This window comes from Rhinoderma darwinii, chromosome 1, assembly GCF_050947455.1.
Source record: "Rhinoderma darwinii isolate aRhiDar2 chromosome 1, aRhiDar2.hap1, whole genome shotgun sequence".
NCBI classification, from domain to species: domain Eukaryota; kingdom Metazoa; phylum Chordata; class Amphibia; order Anura; family Rhinodermatidae; genus Rhinoderma; species Rhinoderma darwinii.
In genome coordinates, this window is record NC_134687.1 from 364288201 (window position 1) to 364308683 (window position 20483).

Sequence of the window (20483 nt, forward strand, 5' to 3'; positions counted from 1 at the left end):
TTTATAAAACCATTAAATTGAAAAGGTCCACCGTCACTACCAAAGTTTATATATTATTCCTATACATCGATTGCGTCTACAGCTCATCTGTAGACCTATGTGTCTCCATGGTAACAGGCTCTGTTTAGTCTGAGCCTGCAGTCACACTCCTTTCCATCTGTTCCCAATTTCTTACTAAAATATATGTGGTATGTTAGCAAGAAGCAGGCAACAGATCGATGGTAATAGATTTGTTTTTAGGCGGTTATATTGGAGACATGAAGGTCTGCATAGTAGGTGTAGACACAAAACAATAGGTTTTTAATAATCTTGCTTTGTTTTAGATGCATTGGAACAATTAAAAAAAATTGGTTGCCATGGTAAACCTTCCCTTGAAGAAAGAGGGTAACATTTTCACATATTTTATGTTTAAGCAGCGCCAAACTACTCAATGACTAGTATTCCCTAGAACGGTAATACTCATTTTAAAAAGATGAACGTGTGTCTGCATTTGCAGAGATAACAGCACTTCACATGCAGTACACCCCCCCTCTGACCATTACAATTCATGGAAGGATGACACAATTGTAGTTTATTAAATGTATACTTAACAAAAAAAATAGCAAGAAATTAAGCAACTTTCATTTCCGGCTATGTTCACATCTGTGTGTAGGACAAAACCTGACATACCTATTCAAGTCAATGGATTCCGTCGGGCGCCGTTGGTCTCCGTCATGTGACGGATCTGTCACTGCAGTAATTTTTATTGTTCTGCTCCCATGACTGAGCAGAACAACGGAAATGACGAACACAGATGTGAACAGAGCCTAATTCAGTGCTGCAAAAAAAAAAAAAAAGAGTACACCCTTGCTTGAATCCAACAAACAAATTACTAATACTTCACCTTTTTTTGCAAGGAGTGTACAATTTCACAATATATTCTCACGTCTATCCTATTTCACTCCTGAAGAATCCCCACTTTGCGTGCCTTGATGCTTGATGGGGCGTGCTACTGGGCATGTTTCTTCACAATTCTACAAAGGGGTTCTATAGGGTTGAGGTCGCGTGACATTTGGCCACTGCAGCACTTTCACGTTGTTCTTCCTTAACCCCTTAATGACCGCCGATACGCCTTTTCACGGCGGTCATTAGTGGGCTTTATTCTGATGCAATAGCCTTTTCGCAGCGCTGCATCAGAATAAACAGAGCAGGGAGCCGTTAAATGTCCCTCCTCTCAGCTGCCAGAGGAAGCTGAGAGGTGGGTGTAGCCCTGCTCAAACGAGTGAGATCGATATTAGTATCGATCTCACCAGTTTAACCTCTCAATAGCGAGAACGACATCTGAGTGGTTTTTGGGGAGAGGGAGGGTAAAGATCGCCAAGTGTGTGTGCCTCTAGGTCTGCCTGTAGTGAATGAAAGCTAGATCATGCCTGAGGCATGGCCAAGCAGATGCCTGTCCGTTTTAAACGGACAGGTAGGCAGTAATACACTTCAATACAGAAGTATTGCAGTGTAATATGCGATCATCCGATCGCTTTTATAATAAAGTCCCCTAGTGGGACTAGTAAAAAAGTAAAATAAAAGCTTAATAAAGTTAATTAAAAAAAATTTGAAAAATGAAAAACCCACTTTTTCCCCTTACAAAATGCTTTAATATTAAAAAAAACAAAATAAAGCAAAAAAGTTACACATATTTGCAATTGCCACATCCGGAATAACCCCGACTATAAAGCTATTACATTATTTAGCCCGCACGGTGAACGGCGTAAAAATAAAGTAAAAAACAATGGAAAAATTGCTATTTTCTGTGAATCTGGACTTTCCGAAATTTGATAAAAAGTGATCAAAACGTCGCATCTACTCCAAAATGGTACCAATAAAAACTAGAAGTCGTCCCGCAAAAAAAAAAGCCCTCATACAAGTGCATCGGCGAAAAAATTAAAAATAAAGTTATGGCTCTTCAAATATGGAGACACAAAAACAAGTAATTTTGGAAAAAAGTGTTTTTACTGTCTAAGTAGTAAAACATACAAAATCTAAGTTTGTTATCGTTGCAATTGTAACAACCCATTGAATCAATTAATTGTGTTATTTATACCACACGGTAAACGGCGTAGATTTAGGATGCAAAAAAGAGTGGCGAAATTTCAGGTTTTTTTTCAATCCCACCCCCCAAAAAAAAAGTTAATAAAAGTTAATCAATCAATAATATGTACCCCAAAATGGTGCTATTAAAAAATACAACTTGTCCCGCAAAAAAACAAGACCTTATACAGCTATGTCGACGCAAAAATAAAAAAAAATTATAGCTCTTCGAATGTGACGATGGAAAAATTAAAAAAATGTCTTGGTCATTAGGGCCCAGAATGCAAGCAGGGGGAGGGGTTAAAGTGGTTGTCTCACCACGACAACACCTGTCCAAATGCCCTATTAGGACATATGGATGTTATAGCCGGGAGTCCCCCACTCGGGATCCCTCCATGAGCTAGAATGGAGTACCACTCTATACAAACAGCTTGCGTTCTTGCAGACTCCAGCCATCCTTGTATTTTTTTTATTGAAGAGATATATCAAGTACAAAGAATGATAAGTACATTCAAAAACATTCAAATAATAAAGAACATAACAAATGAATTCGATGTGGATACAACGGTGGTTAACAAGAAGTGGAGTACAGATGTAACCTAATGTAAACTCATATGTATAGCATCCTTGCTTTATTAATACGTTATGTAGCGCACAAAACGCAAGCTTTTGCGATATCCAGCGAGAACCCGCGTTCTGGCATTGGAGTCTGCCATGGGGAGTTGTAGGGAATGCCGAGAGCACCAAATAAGGAAGTACGGGACCCAAAAATAGTACTTTAAAGGGGCTAATTATTTTACTAATAATAAGAGGTAACCTATGTACAGTGTTCGGTACACTTTAAAACAAGTTAGAAGGCTGACCCAGACAGATGTAAACGGAACTACAACATTAGTGTGGATGAGGATTTGCAGTTTTTTTTCCGATAAGTGCAAAGTTAGTAAATTTGCTGCAGAAAATTTACGCTGCAAATTCACGGACATCCGTAGCAAAATTCGCAAGTCCAGATAGTTCAAACAAAGTTTTTTGTTTTTTTTTTCATTATCAAGATTTTTATTTTTGCAGCAACAAAATTACAGCATATACACATTACACAGCTTTGGCAGAAAAATTTGTATCCAGTATAAAATATAGATTATAACAGTTTAGAAACATTATGAAAATGCATTAACACAAATAGGCGGTAACCTCCCACCCATCTAAAGAGCATATGAATTAAAGTACAGTAGAACAGTTCAAACAAAGTTTAAAACAAAAGAAACAGTATTCTTATCTCTCCTGGTGCTCCCATCGCAATGCCTCTCTCACCCCCAGTCACACCAGGCCTCGATGTGATCGCTGCAGCCTGCACCAGGTTCCATATAGCCTGTGATTGGCTGCAGTGGTCGCCGCTGGAGGCAGCCAGATGTACAGACGGGCAGGGGACCAGGGAAGCATTGCCGTGGGAGCACACATCCGGGCATTTGACACCGGAAAGATAAGATGAATAGCTTTCAATAAAACATTGGTTTATAGCAACAAAGTTGGTTATAGGTTTTGTTTCTTTTTCCCTTTTTATTTAATAAATTTTATATGAGATGAACAGATTTTGAAGGAAATCAAAGTTTATAACTCATGGGAAACTAACCACTCGCAGTTTGAACTTAGACCCACACCTTTGACACAGAAGTGATAGATTTTAAGCAAGTATTTAAAATAATGGCATTAGATGTCTTTAGATGCCTGACGAAGACCCAAGTACCGGGTCGAAACTTGTAGCATAGAAAATACATGATGTTCAATGCATGCATGTTGTTTTAAGAAATAAAAATACATTTTTATCACCATTAACAGGGAAGTTGTACTTTCATTCTGAACCAAATTAAAAATCGAACTCTGTGAAGGAGTGCCACAAAAAGGAGTAATCCCCTTTTTCTAGTATCATTGGAATAGTGGGATCACAAGGGGAGGAGAGTATTTCCAAAGGGGGAAATACATAAAAAATCCATGCACTTTACACAACAGAAATTGAAATGCTGCAGAATGAAAAAATTGCACCACAGGTTAATTTCGATGCAGAAAATTTCTGTAGCAAGTGAATGAGATTTGTTCAGATCTCATCAAATTTGCTTCTACAGTATTTTCCTTTTGCAAATGCAGATGGAATATCCGCAGCAAATCAGCTACGTGTGATTGAAGCATTTATGACTATGTACCATGTGTCCTTTCTAAATACACACACGACTTATAGACTTTTGAAATATTTCACAGGACGTGCAGATAAAAACTGATGTTAAAAGGGTATGTACGGGAACCTGTCACCAGCATTTCACCTATTGAACTCTACTCACCCCTCGCTTTCCGCTGCTGTCAATAGTTCATTGCCATTATCCCCTCTCCTAAACTCCTCATGTGACCGTAAATAACGGTCTGTAAACATTTTACGCCTTTTATGGTAATAATCCAGCAGTCTCGTTCGATCCTCGTCTACCCGCCCACCGCTGAAAACTGGCCCACCCTGAATGCTATCAATCAAAAGTAAGCGGCCACTCAAAAGTAAGGAGGCGGGGTTAACTCTGAAAGACTTGAGGGATGAAGATATGACTCTTTCCAACGAAGATGTGGCTCTTTTATACTCATTAGCATACAGATAATTTTATCCACTTCCACCAGGTACTGCTGGTTTAATAGGTGAAATGCTGGTGACAGATTCCCTTTAACTATCTTCAAAAACATCATTGACAAATATCAGTAAGCAAGAGTTGTTCCGAGCACATCGGAACCCGTAAACGTGCTATTTTGGTGTCAACCCAATCCATCAAAACTTCATGGAGATCTTTGCAGGGGACACTGGCGTATCTATAGGGGTCGCAGCGGTCGCAATTGCGACCGGGCCCCGAAGCCAGGGGTCCCACAGCCCCCCGCACCACATCAATAAAAAGTTACTATAGTAACTCAGGTCGCGGGCCCCTGTTACTATAGTAACAGACTGTACTTACCTTCCTGGTTTCGGATCGCAGCGGTGGTCCTGACGTCAATCGCTGTGCGCAGCGCACAACATCGAGAGGACAGGACCTCCACCGCGGCTGAAGAGGAAGGTAAGATTAGTTGCCCTGACTGCTAAAGCTGACTGGCGGGGTCCGACTCCCTGGACCCGCCAATCAGCTGTTTTGAAGGGGCCGCAGCACTCGTACGAGAGCTGCTTCCCCTTCATTCCGGTCACTTCATTCCGGTCACACTGTGAATCGGTGTCGGCGATTCAGTGTGAGCGAGTAGTGAAATGAAATCGAAGCAGCTGTCGTACGAGTGCTGCGGCCCCTTCAAAACAGCTGATTGGCGGGTCCAGGGAGACGGACCCCGACACATCAGCTATTGATGGCCTATCCTGAGGATAGGCCATCAATGTTTAGGGACTGCACAACCCCTTTAAGCCTACAATGTAGCAGGCTTAGAGGGCCCATTAGACAGGATCACAGATTGTGTGATCCTGTCTGCTGGGCCCTGTATCTAAGCCAATCACATGGTAAGCTTAGATACATGGCCCCTGTGTGATCCTGTCTGATGGTCCCTGTATCTAAGCCTACCACACTGTAGGCTTAGATACAGGGCCCCAGCACACAGTAATCTTATACTGTATAAGAGTACTGTCTGCTGGACCCTGTATCTAAGCCTACAGTGTGGTAGGCTTAGATACAGGGTCCCACAAACAGTATCACACATGGGCCCTGTATCTAAGCCTAACATGTGTTACTAATCGTTTTTTTTTGTGTTTTCTCTTACAGGTTCGGTCGTTGGACTACATCGGATTCCAGGGCTACTTCGATCACGACTTTTTTTTTTATTATCAATAAAATGGTTAATGAGGGTTGTGTGGGTTTTTTTTATTTCAATAAAATATTTTTTCTATGTCTTTGTGTTTTTTTTTAAACTATATTACTACCACCTTAGTAATGGCCGCCGGCTGATTGACAGCATCCATTGCTAAGGCGGGGCTTAGTGTTAGCCGGTGCAGAGGCTAACACTAACCCCCTTTATTACCCCGGTACCCACCGCCACCAGGGGTGCTGGAAAGAGCCGGGACCCATCCAGTACTTGACCATCTGTAATGATGGAAGGCCACTGGGGTGGCCGCAGGCTGGTATTATCAGGAGGGGAAAGGCCAAAAACAGTGGCCCTTCCCACCCTGGTAATGCTAGGCTGCTGCTGCTTTTTTGTATCTGGCTGGTTATAAAAAATGGGGGGGACCCCACGTCATTTAAAAAAAATACAATAAAAAATAATTGGAAAGAACGATGTCGGGTCCCCCCCACAATTTTCATAACCAGCCAGATACAACACAGCAGCAGGCAGCATTACCAGGGTGGTAGGGGCCACTGTTTTTGGCCTTCCCCAGCCTAATACTACCAGCCTGCGGCCGCCCCGGTGCCTGCCCGTCACTACAGATGGTCGGGTACTGGTTCGTACCCGGCTCTTCCTGGCACCCCTGGTGGCGGTGGGTACCGGGGTAATAATGGGGGTCAGTGTTAGCCTCTGCACCTGCTAACATTAAGCCCCGCCTTAGTAATGGAGGTTGCCAATCAGCCAGCGGCCATTACTAAGGCGGTGATAATAAAGTATAAAAAGATGCAAGCACATAGAAAAAATATTTTATTTAAATAAAAAAACACAACCCCCATTAACCATTTTATTGAGAATAAAAAAACGCCGTCACTGAAGTCCTCGTATCCGAAGTCCAACAACCGAACCTGTAAAAAAACACAATCACACAAAAATAATCCGTAACACATAAAGAAGCAAAATTATTATTCTTACCTTTCCTGGGTCCAGCGCTGGAGCCGCAATGTCAGCGAGCTGAGTCCTGTATCTAATCCGATCATGTGTGATACTGTCTGCTGGGCCCTATATCTAATCCAATCATGTGTGATACTGTCTGCTAAGCTACTGTATCTGATCCTATCATGTGTGATACTGTCTGCTGGGCCACTGCATCTAATCCTATCATGTGTGATACTGTCTGCTGAGCCAATGTATCTAATCCTATCCATAGTTTATAGGGTCGTAGTGCTATAGATATGCTATGCTGTCTCCTATACACACATTTTTTTTGGGCGGACACATATGTATTGGGGCAATTTCCCCTGACATTTTAAGCCCTTAGTGACGCCCCTGGCTGCTAGTGCTGCATTGTTGGGTTACCTAGGAGACCCAGCGATGCAGCTGAAAGCTGCGGACCGTCAGCCATGAGAAGTTTGCAGGACACTTCTCTGCTGACAACTACCTTTCTAAAGTAAAAGTAGTAAGTAATGTTCACACGGAAAGCAAGAGTTATTAAAAAGTATTTTTCTATGGTCTGCTTTATTATTGCTGGCACATATAAGTATGTCTCTCTAGCCCCAATATAAGGATGATAGCAATTCAGCGACAGGGGGGTTAAAACTGCTGACAGGTTCCCTTTAATACAGCTGAGGAAGCAGCCACAAAAAAACAATGATGCGAGACGACAATTTTGAAACACTGCCAAGAGACATATTTATGTATATATAGATTGGACTCAATTTCATCATCCTTTACATGCAAGTAACAACGGCAGGAGATAACAATGATACCTAAATGCAGAAAACACCACCTGTCAACCCTATTAAAGGTCTATAATTAGCCAATGATCCTTCTAGTCCATGAAACTTGTTGGACTAGATGGATGCTTGTATAAAAACTATAACAATATTGCTACTGTTGCAATTAAAACACAAGGAGGTGAAAAGCAGAAAATAACAAAAGAAGAAATGTAAGGCTTGCGTTCTATAATTCGTTACTCTGATTTGTTTTTAGATCAGAATAAGGATAAAAATGGATCAGTTAAAAATCTCATTGAAATCAATGCGATTTTTAATTGCATCCGTTAGAATCCATTATGTTGGTCATCCTTTTCTCTGACTGAGATAAAAGTGCAGAGTACGGGAATTTTACTCCGTTCAAAAAAACGGATGCCTAACGGATGGGTTATTCTTTATCACTGGTGTAAATGTAAAAAGGATACAAAACAGATTGTAATCTGTTTGCATCAGTTATTTTGATTCCAATGGGATTTTTAACTGATGCGTTTTTATCCTTTTTCTGATCTAAGAACGGATCACAGTACCGGATTATACAACGCAAGTGTAAACTTAGGCCTAAGTGTACTCTCAAAACTGATCAATGCTGCAAGAGTGTAAGCGTCTTACCTGAGTAAACAAATAAGACATGACAAAATCATCAAGAATTGGACTTTCGGATCCCCTCGCAACACCATGACGAAATGCTCTGCTGCTCCCATTGCTGTACCAGTGTGGAAAATAAAACCTAAAAAAAATAATTGAAAATAGTCAAAGATATGCCTAAGCAATCAGATCATTTGCACAGACTAATTTAGGACATCCTTAAAGGGGTCGCCTCACGACACGTCTTCATTGGCAAATGGTCTGGATCTTTAATATTTACCAACCCACGGCACAATTTTACAATGATAGGTATGTTGTCTATTACGCCCTGCTCAAAACCATCATTCAAACTAGTCCTATCTCAACTGTCTACAAGTTTATCAGTCGTGGACAGCAAAACATGGAGTGCTCCCTAGAATATATTTAGCATGAACTATATTATTCCCATATACTGTAACTAAAAGAATAAACCATCTATGTCACTGTACATCTTAGCTATTCAAAGCAGAACTAAGATAGACAGACAAAACGCTATGTATGTAGGCACTCCTTTTACTACTAGCTGTGCCCGCGATTTCGTACACGCAGACCACTCAAAAACTTACCGATGCGGTTTTTATTGTAAGCATACTCCTAGCCTTGCACCATACGCAAAACAAAGTGAAAAAAAAACAAAAAGACAATAAACAAACTTCAATTAACCCCTTCCCTCTTTAGCCACTTTTGACCTTCCTGACCGAGCCTCATTTTTCAAATCTGACATGTGTCAATTTATGTGGTAATAACTCCGGAATGCTTTCACCTATCCAAGCGATTCTGAGACTGTTTTCTCGTGACACATTGGACTTTAAGTTACTGGCAAAATTTGCTCGATATGTTCAGTATTTAATTGTGAAACACACCAAAATGTAGCGAAAAATTGCAAAAATTTGCATTTTTCTCAATTTCAATTTATCTGCTTGTAAGACAGGCAGTTATACCACACAAAATTGTTGCTAATTAACATCACCCATATGTCTACTTTAGATTGGCATTGTTTTTTGAACATCCTTTTATTTTTCTATGACATCACAAGGCTTAGAACTTTAGCAGCAATTTCTCACATTTTCAAGAAAATTTCAAAAGGCCATTTTTACAGGGGCCAGTTCAGTTGTGAAGTGGCTTTCAGGGCCTTATATATTAGAAACCCCCAAAAAGTCACCCCATTTTAAAAACTTCACCCCTCAAAGTATTCAAAACAGCATTTAGAAAATGTCTTAACCCTTTACAGATTTCACAGGAATTAAAGCAAAGTAGAGGTGAAATTTACAAATTTCATATTTTTTTGCAGAAATAAATTTTTAATACAATTTTTTTTATAACACAGAAGGTTTTACCAGAGAAATGCAACTCAATATTTATTGCCCAGTTTCTGCAGTTTTAGGAAATATCCCATATGTGGCTGTAGCGTGCTACTGGACTGAAGCACCGGCCTCAGAAGCAAAGGAACACCTAGTGGATTTTGGGGCCTTATTTTTGTTAGAATAAATTTTAGGCACCATGTCAGGTTTGAAGGGCTCTTGCGGTGCCAAATCATTCAAAATCCCCCAAAAGTGACCCCATCTGGGAAACTACACACCTCAAGGAAATGATCTAGGGGTACAGTGAGCATTTTGACCGCACAGGTTTTTTCCAGAAATTATTGGAAGTAGGACGTGAAAATTAAAATCGACATTTTTTTCAAAGAAAATGTAGGTTTAGCGATTTTTTTTCTCATTTCCACAAGGACTAAAGGAGAAAAAGCACCGTAAAATTTGTAAAGCAATTTCTCCCGAGTAAAACAATATCCCACATGTGGTAATAAACGGTTGTTTGGAGACACGGCAGGGCTTCGAAGGGATGGAGTGCCATTTGGCTTTTGGAGATCACATTTAGCAGGAATGGTTTGCGGAGGCCTTGTCACATTTACGAAGTCCCTGAGGAGACAAAACAGTGGAACCCCCCCCACAAGTGACCCCATTTTGGAGACTACACCCATTGAGGAAATTATCTAGGGGTATAGTGAGCGATTTGACCCCACAGTTTTTTTGCAGAAATTATTGGAATTAGGCCCTGAAAATAAAAATCTTTTATCTTTTATCGTTTAGCTTATTTTTTCTCATTTCCGCAAGGACTGAAGGAGAAAAAGCTATTTCTCCCGAGTAAAACAATGCCCCACATGTGGTAATAAACGCCTGTTTGGAGACACGGCTTGGCTTAGAAGGGAAACAGAGCTATTTGGCTTTTGGAGAACACATTGAGCAGGAATGGTTTGCGGAGGCCATGTCACATTTGCAAAGCCCCTGAGGGGAAAAAACAATGAAAACGCCCAAAAAGTTACACCATTTAGGAAACTACACCTCTTGAGGAATTCATCTAGGGGCGCAGTGAGCATTTTGACCCCACAGATGTTTCATAGAATTTATTAGAATTGGGCAGTGAAAATAAAAACAATCCTTTTTCTTCAATAAGACGTAGCTTTAGCTCAAATTTTTTCATTTTCGCAACAAACAAGGGAGAAATTGCTTTACAAATGTTGGGTTCTTTTTTTATCCTTTGTTTGTTGCGAAAATGAAAAAATTTGAGCTAAAGCTACGTCTTATTGAAGAAAAAGGATTGTTTTTATTTTCACTGCCCAATTCTAATAAATTCTATGAAACATCTGTGGGGTCAAAATGCTCACTGCGCCCCTAGATGAATTCCTCAAGAGGTGTAGTTTCCTAAATGGTGTAACTTTTTGGGCGTTTTCATTGTTTTTTCCCCTCAGGGGCTTTGCAAATGTGACATGGCCTCCGCAAACCATTCCTGCTCAATGTGTTCTCCAAAAGCCAAATAGCTCTGTTTCCCTTCTAAGCCAAGCCGTGTCTCCAAACAGGCGTTTATTACCACATGTGGGGTATTGCCGTACTCGGGAGAAATTGCTTTACAAATGTTGGGTTCTTTTTTATCCGGAGTACGGCAATACCCCATATGTGGTCATAAACTGCTGTTTGGGCACACGGCAGGGCTCAGAAGGGAAGGACCGCCATTTGGAGTGCAGATGTTGCTGGATTGGTTTCTGGGCGCCTGTGGGCCCAAAACAGTGGAAACCCCCCAGAAGTGACCCAATTTTGGAAACTACACCCCTCAATGCATTTACCTAGGGGTGTAGTGAGCATGTTAACCCTGCAGGTGTTTTGTAGAAATTAGTGTGAACTCGATGTTGCAGAGTGAAAATGGGATTTTTTCCACAGATATGTGGACAATATGTGGTGCCCGGCTTGTGCCACCATAACAAGACAGCTCTCTAATTATTATGCTGGGTTTCCTGGTTTTAGAAACACCCTACATGTGGCCCTAATCTCTTGCCTGGACAGTCGACCAGGCTCAGGAGTGAAAGCGTACCATGTAAAATTGAGGCCTAATTTGGTGATTTACAAAGTATTGGTTCACAACTGCAGAGGCTCAGATGTGAAATAATAAAAATAAACCCCTGAGAAGTGACCCCATTTGGAAACTGCACCCCTCAAGGCATTTATTAAGGGGTGTAATGAGCATTTTCACCCCACAGGTCTTTTCCATAAATGAATGCGCTGTGGATGGTGCAAATTAAAAATGTATATTTTTCCCTAGATATGCCATTCAGTGGCAAATATGTTGTGCCCAGGTTATGCCACTGGAGACGCACACCACAAAAATTGCTAAAAGGGTTCTCCCGGGTATGACGGTGCCATATATGTGGAAGGAAACTGCTGTTTGGGCACGCTGTAGGGTTCAGACGGGAGGAAACGCCATTTGGCTTTTGGAGCGTGGATTTTGCTTGGTAGTAGTTTTGTTTGGAGTCTTACTGGTGTTTCCGTTTATAATGTAGGGCATATGTAAGCTGGGCGGAGTATATAAGGGGCATAGTCAGGTGGTATAATAATGGGGTAAAAAAAAACGAATAAAATGATCCATAGATGTGTGTTACGCTGTGACACAATCCTTTCTGCACAGGCCGGTGTCGCACTGATATATGGCGCCCTTCCTTATCCCCCTTTTGATCCACACTCCGCGCCTTTGCAGTTTGGGGAATTTTGTTGGGAAGTGTTGTCCTGGTATAATACGGGCATCGTCGCTTCGCGGATATGTTTGGGCCCTCCCTTTCCTGGTTCCCTAATTTTAGGTCCTTGATAAATCGCCTCTTCAAACAGAAGAAATAATCCACTCGGGCACAACTGCATATTTTTTTATTTCTTGACTTATTGGAGCCATAACTAATTTTATTTTTCATAGACGTAGCGGTATGAGGGCTGGTTTGTTGCGGGACGAGCTGTAGTTATTATTGGTACCATTTTGGGGTACATGCAACTTTTTGATCACCTTTTATCCTATTTTTTGGGATGCCAGGTAAAAAAAAAAAACGCAATTCTGGCACAGTTTTTTTCGTTTTTTTTATACAGCGTTCACCCTGCGTTATAAATTACATGTTAACTTTATTCTGCGGGTCAGTACGATTCCGGCGATACCTCATTTATAGCACTTTTTTATGTTTTACAACTTTTTGCACAATAAAATTACTTTTGTAAAAATAATGTATTTTTTCTGTCGCCAAGTTGTGAGAACCATAACTTTTTAATTTTTTTGTCGACGGAGTTGTATGAGGGCTTGTTTTTTGCGGGACGAGCTATAGGTTTTTATAGATACCATTTTTGGATATGTGTGACTTTTTGATCACTTTTTATTCTAATATTTGTAGGGCAAAGTGACCAAAAAACAGAAACTCTGGTAAAGTTTTTTACGTTTTTTTTTTTTTACGCTGTTCACCGCGTGCAATAAATAATATAATATTTTGATACCTCAGGTCGTTACGGTCGTGGCGATACCAAATACATATGGTTTATTATTATTTTTCAATAATAAAGGAATTGATAAGAGTAAGAGGGGGATTGTGTTTTATTTGATTACTTGAAACTTTTATTGTTTTCAAACTTTTATTTTTTGCACTTTTTTTTATACCTTTTTTTTACACTTTTTCTCAAGTCCCACTAGGGGACTTGAAGGTCCAACGGTCAGATTTTTTTTTTCCTAATACATTGCACTACCTATGTAGTGCAATGTATTAGATCTGTCAGTCATTCACTGACAGCAAGTCGATTAGGCTTCGCCTCCCGGCGGGGCCTAAATCGGCTTCCGTAATGACCATTGTGTCTCCTGTTGCCATAACTGCAGTTGCCAGTCCTGATTGCCTGTCAGGGCTGGCGATCTGCTAGTAACCGCTACAATGCAGAAATCGCTTTCGATTGCTGCATCGAAGGGGTTAATGGCAGGGATCGGAGCTAGCTCCGGTTCCTGCCGTTACAGGTGGATGTCAGCTGTACAGTACAGCTGACTTCCACCGCTGATGACGCCATATCAGCTCCTGACCCGACGCCATCTTGCCGGCAGCTACGGAAGCCTATCAGGCTCCGCCGCCGGGCGGATCTTGACCGGCTTCGGTGCTAGGCAGACCGGGAGGCCAGTATTAGGCCTCCGGTTGCCATTGCAGCCACCGGAACACCGGCAATTTCATTGCTGGGGTTCCGATGAGCTGCAAACACCTTAAGTGCAGCGATCGCGTTTGAGCGCTGCACTTAAGGGGTTAATGGCGGGGATCGAAGCTCATTTCGGTCCCCGCCGTTACAGCCGGATGTCAGCTGTAAGATACAGCTGAGATCCGGTGATGATGGCACCGGCTCAGCTTCTGAGCCGGTCCCAAACATTCGCGCGTATGGGTACGGCAAGATGCGGGAAGTCAATGCTTTCCATGACGTACCCATACGGCAAATGTCGGGAAGGGGTTAAAAATAGTTTTCTTTCAGTAGTCAAGTTCACCACGACAACACTTCCCCGTAAACAATGTTAGCAGCAGAACCATCAGGGATGTGTGCATAAAGATTGGTGGAGTTGCTAACACAGGAGAGAGCCACATAGAGCTGGCTGTGGGCAAAGCAGCAGACACCGAGGTCCACGCCCGCAACGAGCAGCGTTTGGCTCTGTGCTTTGTTGATGGTCATAGTGTAACATAAGCTGACCGGAAACTGTACACGTTTAACCCCTTAATGACCAAGCCATTTTTTACGCTTTTCCATCGTCGAATTCCAAGAGCTATAACTTTTTAATTTTTGCGTCGACATAGCTGTATAAGGTCTTGTTTTTTTTAATAGCACCATTTTGAGGTACATATTATTTATTGATTAACTTTAATTAACTTTTTTTAAGGGGGGGGGGGGAATAGAAAAAAACCTGAAATTTTGCCACTCTTTTTTGCGTCTTAAATCTTCGCCGTTTACCATGTGGTATAAATAACACAATAACTTTATTCAGCGGGTTGTTACAATTGCAATGATACCAAATTTGTATAGTTTTTGTATGTTTTACTACTTTTACACAGTAAAAACGCTTTTTTTTTTTCAAAATTATTTGTTTTTGTGTCTCCATATTTGAAGAGCCGTAACTTTTTTTATTGTTCCGCCGATGCAGTTGTATGAGGGCCTTTTTTTTGCGGGAAAACTAGTAGGTTTTATTGGTACCATTTTGGAGTAGATGCGACTTTTTAGCACATTTTTTTTTTTAAATCAGGATTCACAGAAAACAGCAATTTTTCCATAGTTTTTTATTAACTTTTTTTACGGCGTTCACCGTTAAATAATGTAATAGATTTATAGTCGGGGTCGTTACGGACGCGGTGATACCAAATATGCGTAACTTATTTACTTTATTTAGTTTTTTTAATAGTAAAGCAGTTTATAAGGGGAAAGGTTTTTAATTTTTTTTCACATTTTTTTTTTATTAACTTTATTAAACTTTTTTTAAACTTTTTTTTACTAGTCCCACTAGGGGACTTTAATATGCGATTCTCCGATCGCTATTATAATGCACTGCAATACTTTTGTATTGCAGTGTATTACTGCCTGTCCGTTTAAAACGGACAGGCATCTGCTAGGTCATGCCTCCGGCATGACGTAGCAGGCATTCGCTACAGGCAGACCTGGGGGCCTTTATTAGGCCCCCGGCTGCCATCGGAGACACAGACACTCGGCGATCTTATCTCTCCAAAACTACTCAGATGCGGTGCGCGCTATTCAGCACCGCATCTGAAGGGTTAAACGGGTGAGATCGATACTGCCTCTGGCAGATGAGAGCAGGGAGATTTGACGGCTCCCTGCTCTGTTTACTTTATCCTGATGCAGTGCCGTAAAAACGCATATGCATCAGAATAAAGCCCATTAGTGGCCACCGTTAAAAGGCGTATTGGCGGTCACTAACGGGTTAAAACTGAAGGGAAAATTATTTGGAATGAGGGGGAGTCGGGGTATAAAAACGCTATCACCTGCGCCGCATCCTGTTAAAATCTCAGCTTCTATCACGTTTTGTTGTAGATTTGCGATTTTTAGACGGGTGCCTTTACATAGTTTTGGTGAGCTTAAATTTCTAAGGAGAATTATGGGGACGCCAACTTTTAAATTAATTTTGTGTGACGGAAGACCGGGTGTGCTTAGAGAATTTAAAAATATTTGGTAGCATCTTCTTGTTCAATGACTCTGTTGATAGTGATATATTGTAACGTCCGTGGGCACTGACCACAAACTCCTTCCATCCAGTCGACGCCCTTCTCTCCAGAAGATGTCTGCACATACGGCTGTCCTGTTCCACAGTGACCACCAGGGTGCGCTCGCGAGCTCAGTTCAGACTTGAGCCAAAGCGCACGCAGGTGGGAGATTGAGCGGATTGCTCCCAGAGCACCCTGGGCTATAAGAAAGGCCCCGCCCCATCCTCCCATGCCTGAGCTTCGTGGTCGTACCCAAATGGTATGCAAATGGTCTTCTAGTTCCCAGTGTTTCCCGTACCTGTATCCGTGCTATCCTGGTCGTGTGCCGTGCTGAGATGTAGTCGCGCTGTGCTGCATACCACGCCTGTCCTGCTACCCCACGCCTGACGTCTGCCTGCTGCCTAGTCCCAGCCGAGCCTGCCTTGCTACTGGCCGAGCTGCCGAAGGTACCCTATACGAACTATAGACTGTTACCTGCGCCCTGTTGGCCAGCTGTCATACCGCCAAGGCAGTACGGCCCAGTGGGTCCACGAACCCAACGTGACATATATTCAGCAATATTTCAGTGTTTATTGCTGCTGCCTGGCCATTGCGAGGGGTCAAAATAGCTCTTTCGCAGAGCCAAGAGTTTTCATGATTTGTTATTTGCGTTGGGTCGCCATACACAGAAGAAATGAGGTCTTGCAGTGATGGAACAGTACAACATAAATTATCAGGCAAAATAAAAAATTATCAGCCAAAAGAACTTTCCCCCCTTCTCACAGATACGTGCAGTCACCAATTTTTAGTAATAAATCTGAAAACTCTCGTGCATTTGGGTTGCCTCTGGTTCGCGCCCGCATATTTATTGTTAAATGCATCGGTATAACGTTGCGCCACAGACTTGAGCTCTTTAGGCAGGCTTTAATTTCATCTGCCCTCGTTCCTCGTGGTATGACTGGCAAAGTCGCCACAGAAAAGCATCGTCCTACTATCCATGGGCCGGTCATTTTGTCTGATATCTTGCAAGGTTCTATCTACTGCATCTACCGCTTTACAGTTTGCCAAAGTGCACTCGTCTCATTTTAGTAAGCAGCAATTGCTTGCTTTGTCGCTGTTTCTAGAAACATTACACACTGGGCTTTCCGTAAGATTCAAGTCAATCAGGATCTTGAACATTGTATGGTCGGTTTTGCCTCTGGGCAACAATGTGGCTGCTATGCTCGATGAAGCGACAGCAAGAGCAATTATACTTTGATTGCCTATTTGGGCCAACATGACTTGTGAGAAATGTTTTTCCAATCACACCGGGTGCATCTAAAAACAGGATTTCTCCCAAAGTACCATCTATGCTATGACACACGCGATCGAGTATAATACGCTGTTCCGCTGTCAGACTCGAGACACAGTTTTACAATGTTTTGGCCAGTTCCGCTGGATTTATTTCCGCTGCATACTCACTGTTAACGCGTTCCCCGTCTAAAGCTGGTGCGGGCATACCATATTGAGAGACAGAATTAGCCCCTATAGATGTAACTATGTCTTGGATAGCCAGCAAACATCGATTCATATTAATTTCACACAACGTGTCGTTCAGTTCGCCGTTATTGTTTAGTTGTTCATTCCTGAAAAAGTCTTCAACTAATTTTTCCTGATATCTTTGCCACAACTGTGCAGCATTGAAAAGTCCACAAAAAAACAGCAAAATGGCAAATAAATGATGCAAGCGATGTGGACTATCGCTGACGCATGCTTCGGCCAAAGCGCCATCCCAATGCTGATTACCATCTAGCAAGTGACGCACTCGGCGAGCAGCCTGGTAAGTAGGATATTCAAGATGGTCAACCTTTCGCATTTCGGCAAAAGAAGTAGGTCCTCGCACTGTATGTAGAAGCTTAAGTAATAGCATTCGGAGTTCTTTGGATGCACCGTATAGACTCTTCCAATGATGTGTTCTTTTAAAATGCCGGGCTTGTCATTCACAGCTGTCTTCTACGGTTGAAAACACCTTGCTGCTAATTATAAGTATAATATGACAGAACTTCGTTACAGAACAGTGTTTTTGCTAAATAATCTGTTTCACAAAGTTAAAAGTATGTCAGCAAAGCGGTTTATCTCAAGTTTTCTAACCACTCTGCCACATTTTCAGGGTTGAAGTACACCCGTTGCCCGCCTTCAAGGTGGACATCAAGATGCATCACTGGCAGATGTCTTTCGTGAATGTGGAACCTCAAAATGCGCCACACCGCCTCAGAACAGCTTATAAATCTGCCAGATTGGAACCTCGTGACTTCGTCATATTCATTATTATTTCTCAACGCAAACGTGGCCTAGTCACTACCCTTGTTGACGTATTTACATTATATATTTGATGGCTTCGACGCGGTTACATATTTCGACATTGATGTGAGCTTGAAAGGTGAATAGGGTACAACCCATCGATTGTCCCCAAAAATTTCCTGACCATGTAACCTGATTGTAGATGTGAAACTGCCTTGTAGGGGTGATCTTCCGACGATACAACGGATACCCGTTTTTCCCCGACATAGTTTGCTCTAGGGTATCTTTTAGAGCAATGACCCTCAAGCATGCAAGGAGAGTTTCTATTTAAAGCGCCGCATGGCCCATGAACGTCTTTACAATCTCGTGCAATATCAGATACGCGTTCCGGTCAAGAAATTCAGCACTTATGACCTTGTCAACAGCATCGTGACAAATTTTTTCTTGCAGCCACAGGAGAATGTGGGCGTGTGGCAAGCCACGCTTTTGCCACTCAACGCTATACATGAACTGAACCGAAAACATTTTCTTTTGTGATCAGGTCGATCATCAACTTCAGTTTTAACGTGGAAAACCTTGGCTATAATATCATGCCTATCATAAGACGCCTGTCCTGCAAGAAGTTCTTGGGAAACTTCGTACCACTTTGGATTAGTTGTGAACATTATGAAAAGGCCAGGCCAGCCATATTTTCGGACGTAACAGAAAGCATCTTGTGTACGTTCATGCATGGAACGCGGACCACCGGTAAAACTGGATGGCAGGATAACTAATGTAAGTTTTACACGTTATGATCTTTTTTTTTTTTTTCATAAACTACGTTTTTATTAGAAATTCTAACATATACACAAGAAAACAAGCCAAAGAAAACAGCTCAGAATACATACATATCACTATTATCAGCAATACTCATAGGTAAGACATTAGTATGCTCCGTCATATTTCCCACATACAGTATCAAAGAGATTCACATAACATATGATATGTAAGAACTAGACCCAATAACGTCACATCTTAAAATTATAACCAGGGACTCTGTGTAAAGTGTGTGACAGCTCCCCAGGTCTCAAGAAAGGAAGGAAGGAAGAAAGAGAGAGAGAGGAAAGGAGACGGGAGGAAGGGCCAAGAAAAGAGGTAGAAGCCCATAGATAAAGGACCTGAACTACAGGAAAGACTCCCTGTGTCCTACCCCAAGGTGGGGACAGAAGAGAGGATGGACTGGGGAGGAAAAATAGGCTTTGCCTCCCTCAGACGGAAGCCACTATAGTACCAGGCCGCGCATGACGGACCCCAACTATGGGAGGGTTCCGCCCAGCCAGTTAGCAAAGTGTGGACCAGATTTGAAGGACGACCATGCACTCCAGAGAAAGAACTCTACCAAAGTGATCTGTCTTCTGCAACCAGAGATTCCATTCGACATAAAGAATCCATCTCCACCACCCATTCGCCAACGGAAGGCGGCACAGTAGACTTCCAATGTCTAGGGATAACTGTTCGGGCCGCAGTCAAGAAATGCCGTAGTAGGCCCTTCTTTATACTCGGCAAGGGGCCAGGAATTAGGGATAGCAAAGCTACCTGAGGAGTGGGCACCAGCGGAGTACCCTCCACTATTGCATACATTTCAAAAATCGCTTTCCAGAAGGTCTGCAATGCTGGACACGACCACCAGATGTGCAACATCGTTCCGGTCTCATTCCCGCACCGCCAACACAAATCTGACACCTCAGGGTACATCTTGTTTAGAATCTGTGGGCAACGATACCATCTAGTCAGTATCTTAAAATTATTTTCCTGTGCATGGCAAGCCACAGGCATTTTGTGAGACAGAAAGAATACTCGGTCCCAATCTGCCAATGACATGGTTACTCAAAGTTCTCGCTCCCAGGCGCTAACGTATGCAGGAGGCTGGTCACCACAGGCCTCCAGAAGTAAGGTATATAGAGTAGATATCACCCGAGCCGGAGGCTCTGTTTGAAGCAACAGCGACTCAAAGGCAGTTTCAGTGAGGATACGCATCCCGTCCGGCAGAGCCGAACGCAAGAAGGTAGACAATTGGGCATGTTTCATCCAAGAAAGCGTCCTCCCCGGGCAAGTCCCACGCAACTCCGACAAGGAAGGAAGCCGTCCCCCATCTGTCCTTACCTGACATAGTCTCGTGTCATCAGAAGAGGACCAACTCAGGAAATGATTCGCATTGACAGCTGGTGTTATCAAACAGCGGGCTAAGAAGCCCGGGTCTGTGAGAAAGGCCTTTTCTAACCAACAGTCTGTCCCACAGGGTGAGATAGTGCTGGGTAAGTAGCGGAAAGGTCACAAGGGCCGGCCTATAATCAGGAAGAATCCACGGCAACGATTTAAGGGAGAGAGTGACTATGGACTGCTCAATCCCCACCCACTGTTTATTGGATCCATTATGA

At 42.3% G+C, this 20483-nt stretch overlaps 1 protein-coding gene across 2 annotated transcripts in view; it reads right to left on the reverse strand.

Moving 5' to 3' along the window:
* The window catches only part of JAK2 (Janus kinase 2), a 284382-nt gene that overhangs the window by 104832 nt on the left and 159067 nt on the right, over positions 1–20483 (reverse strand). For both annotated transcript variants that reach the window (XM_075827431.1, XM_075827440.1), the window contains one exon: positions 8265–8382. In XM_075827431.1, coding sequence (XP_075683546.1) covers positions 8265–8382 — 118 coding nt within the window. The remainder of the gene's footprint in view (positions 1–8264; positions 8383–20483) is intronic.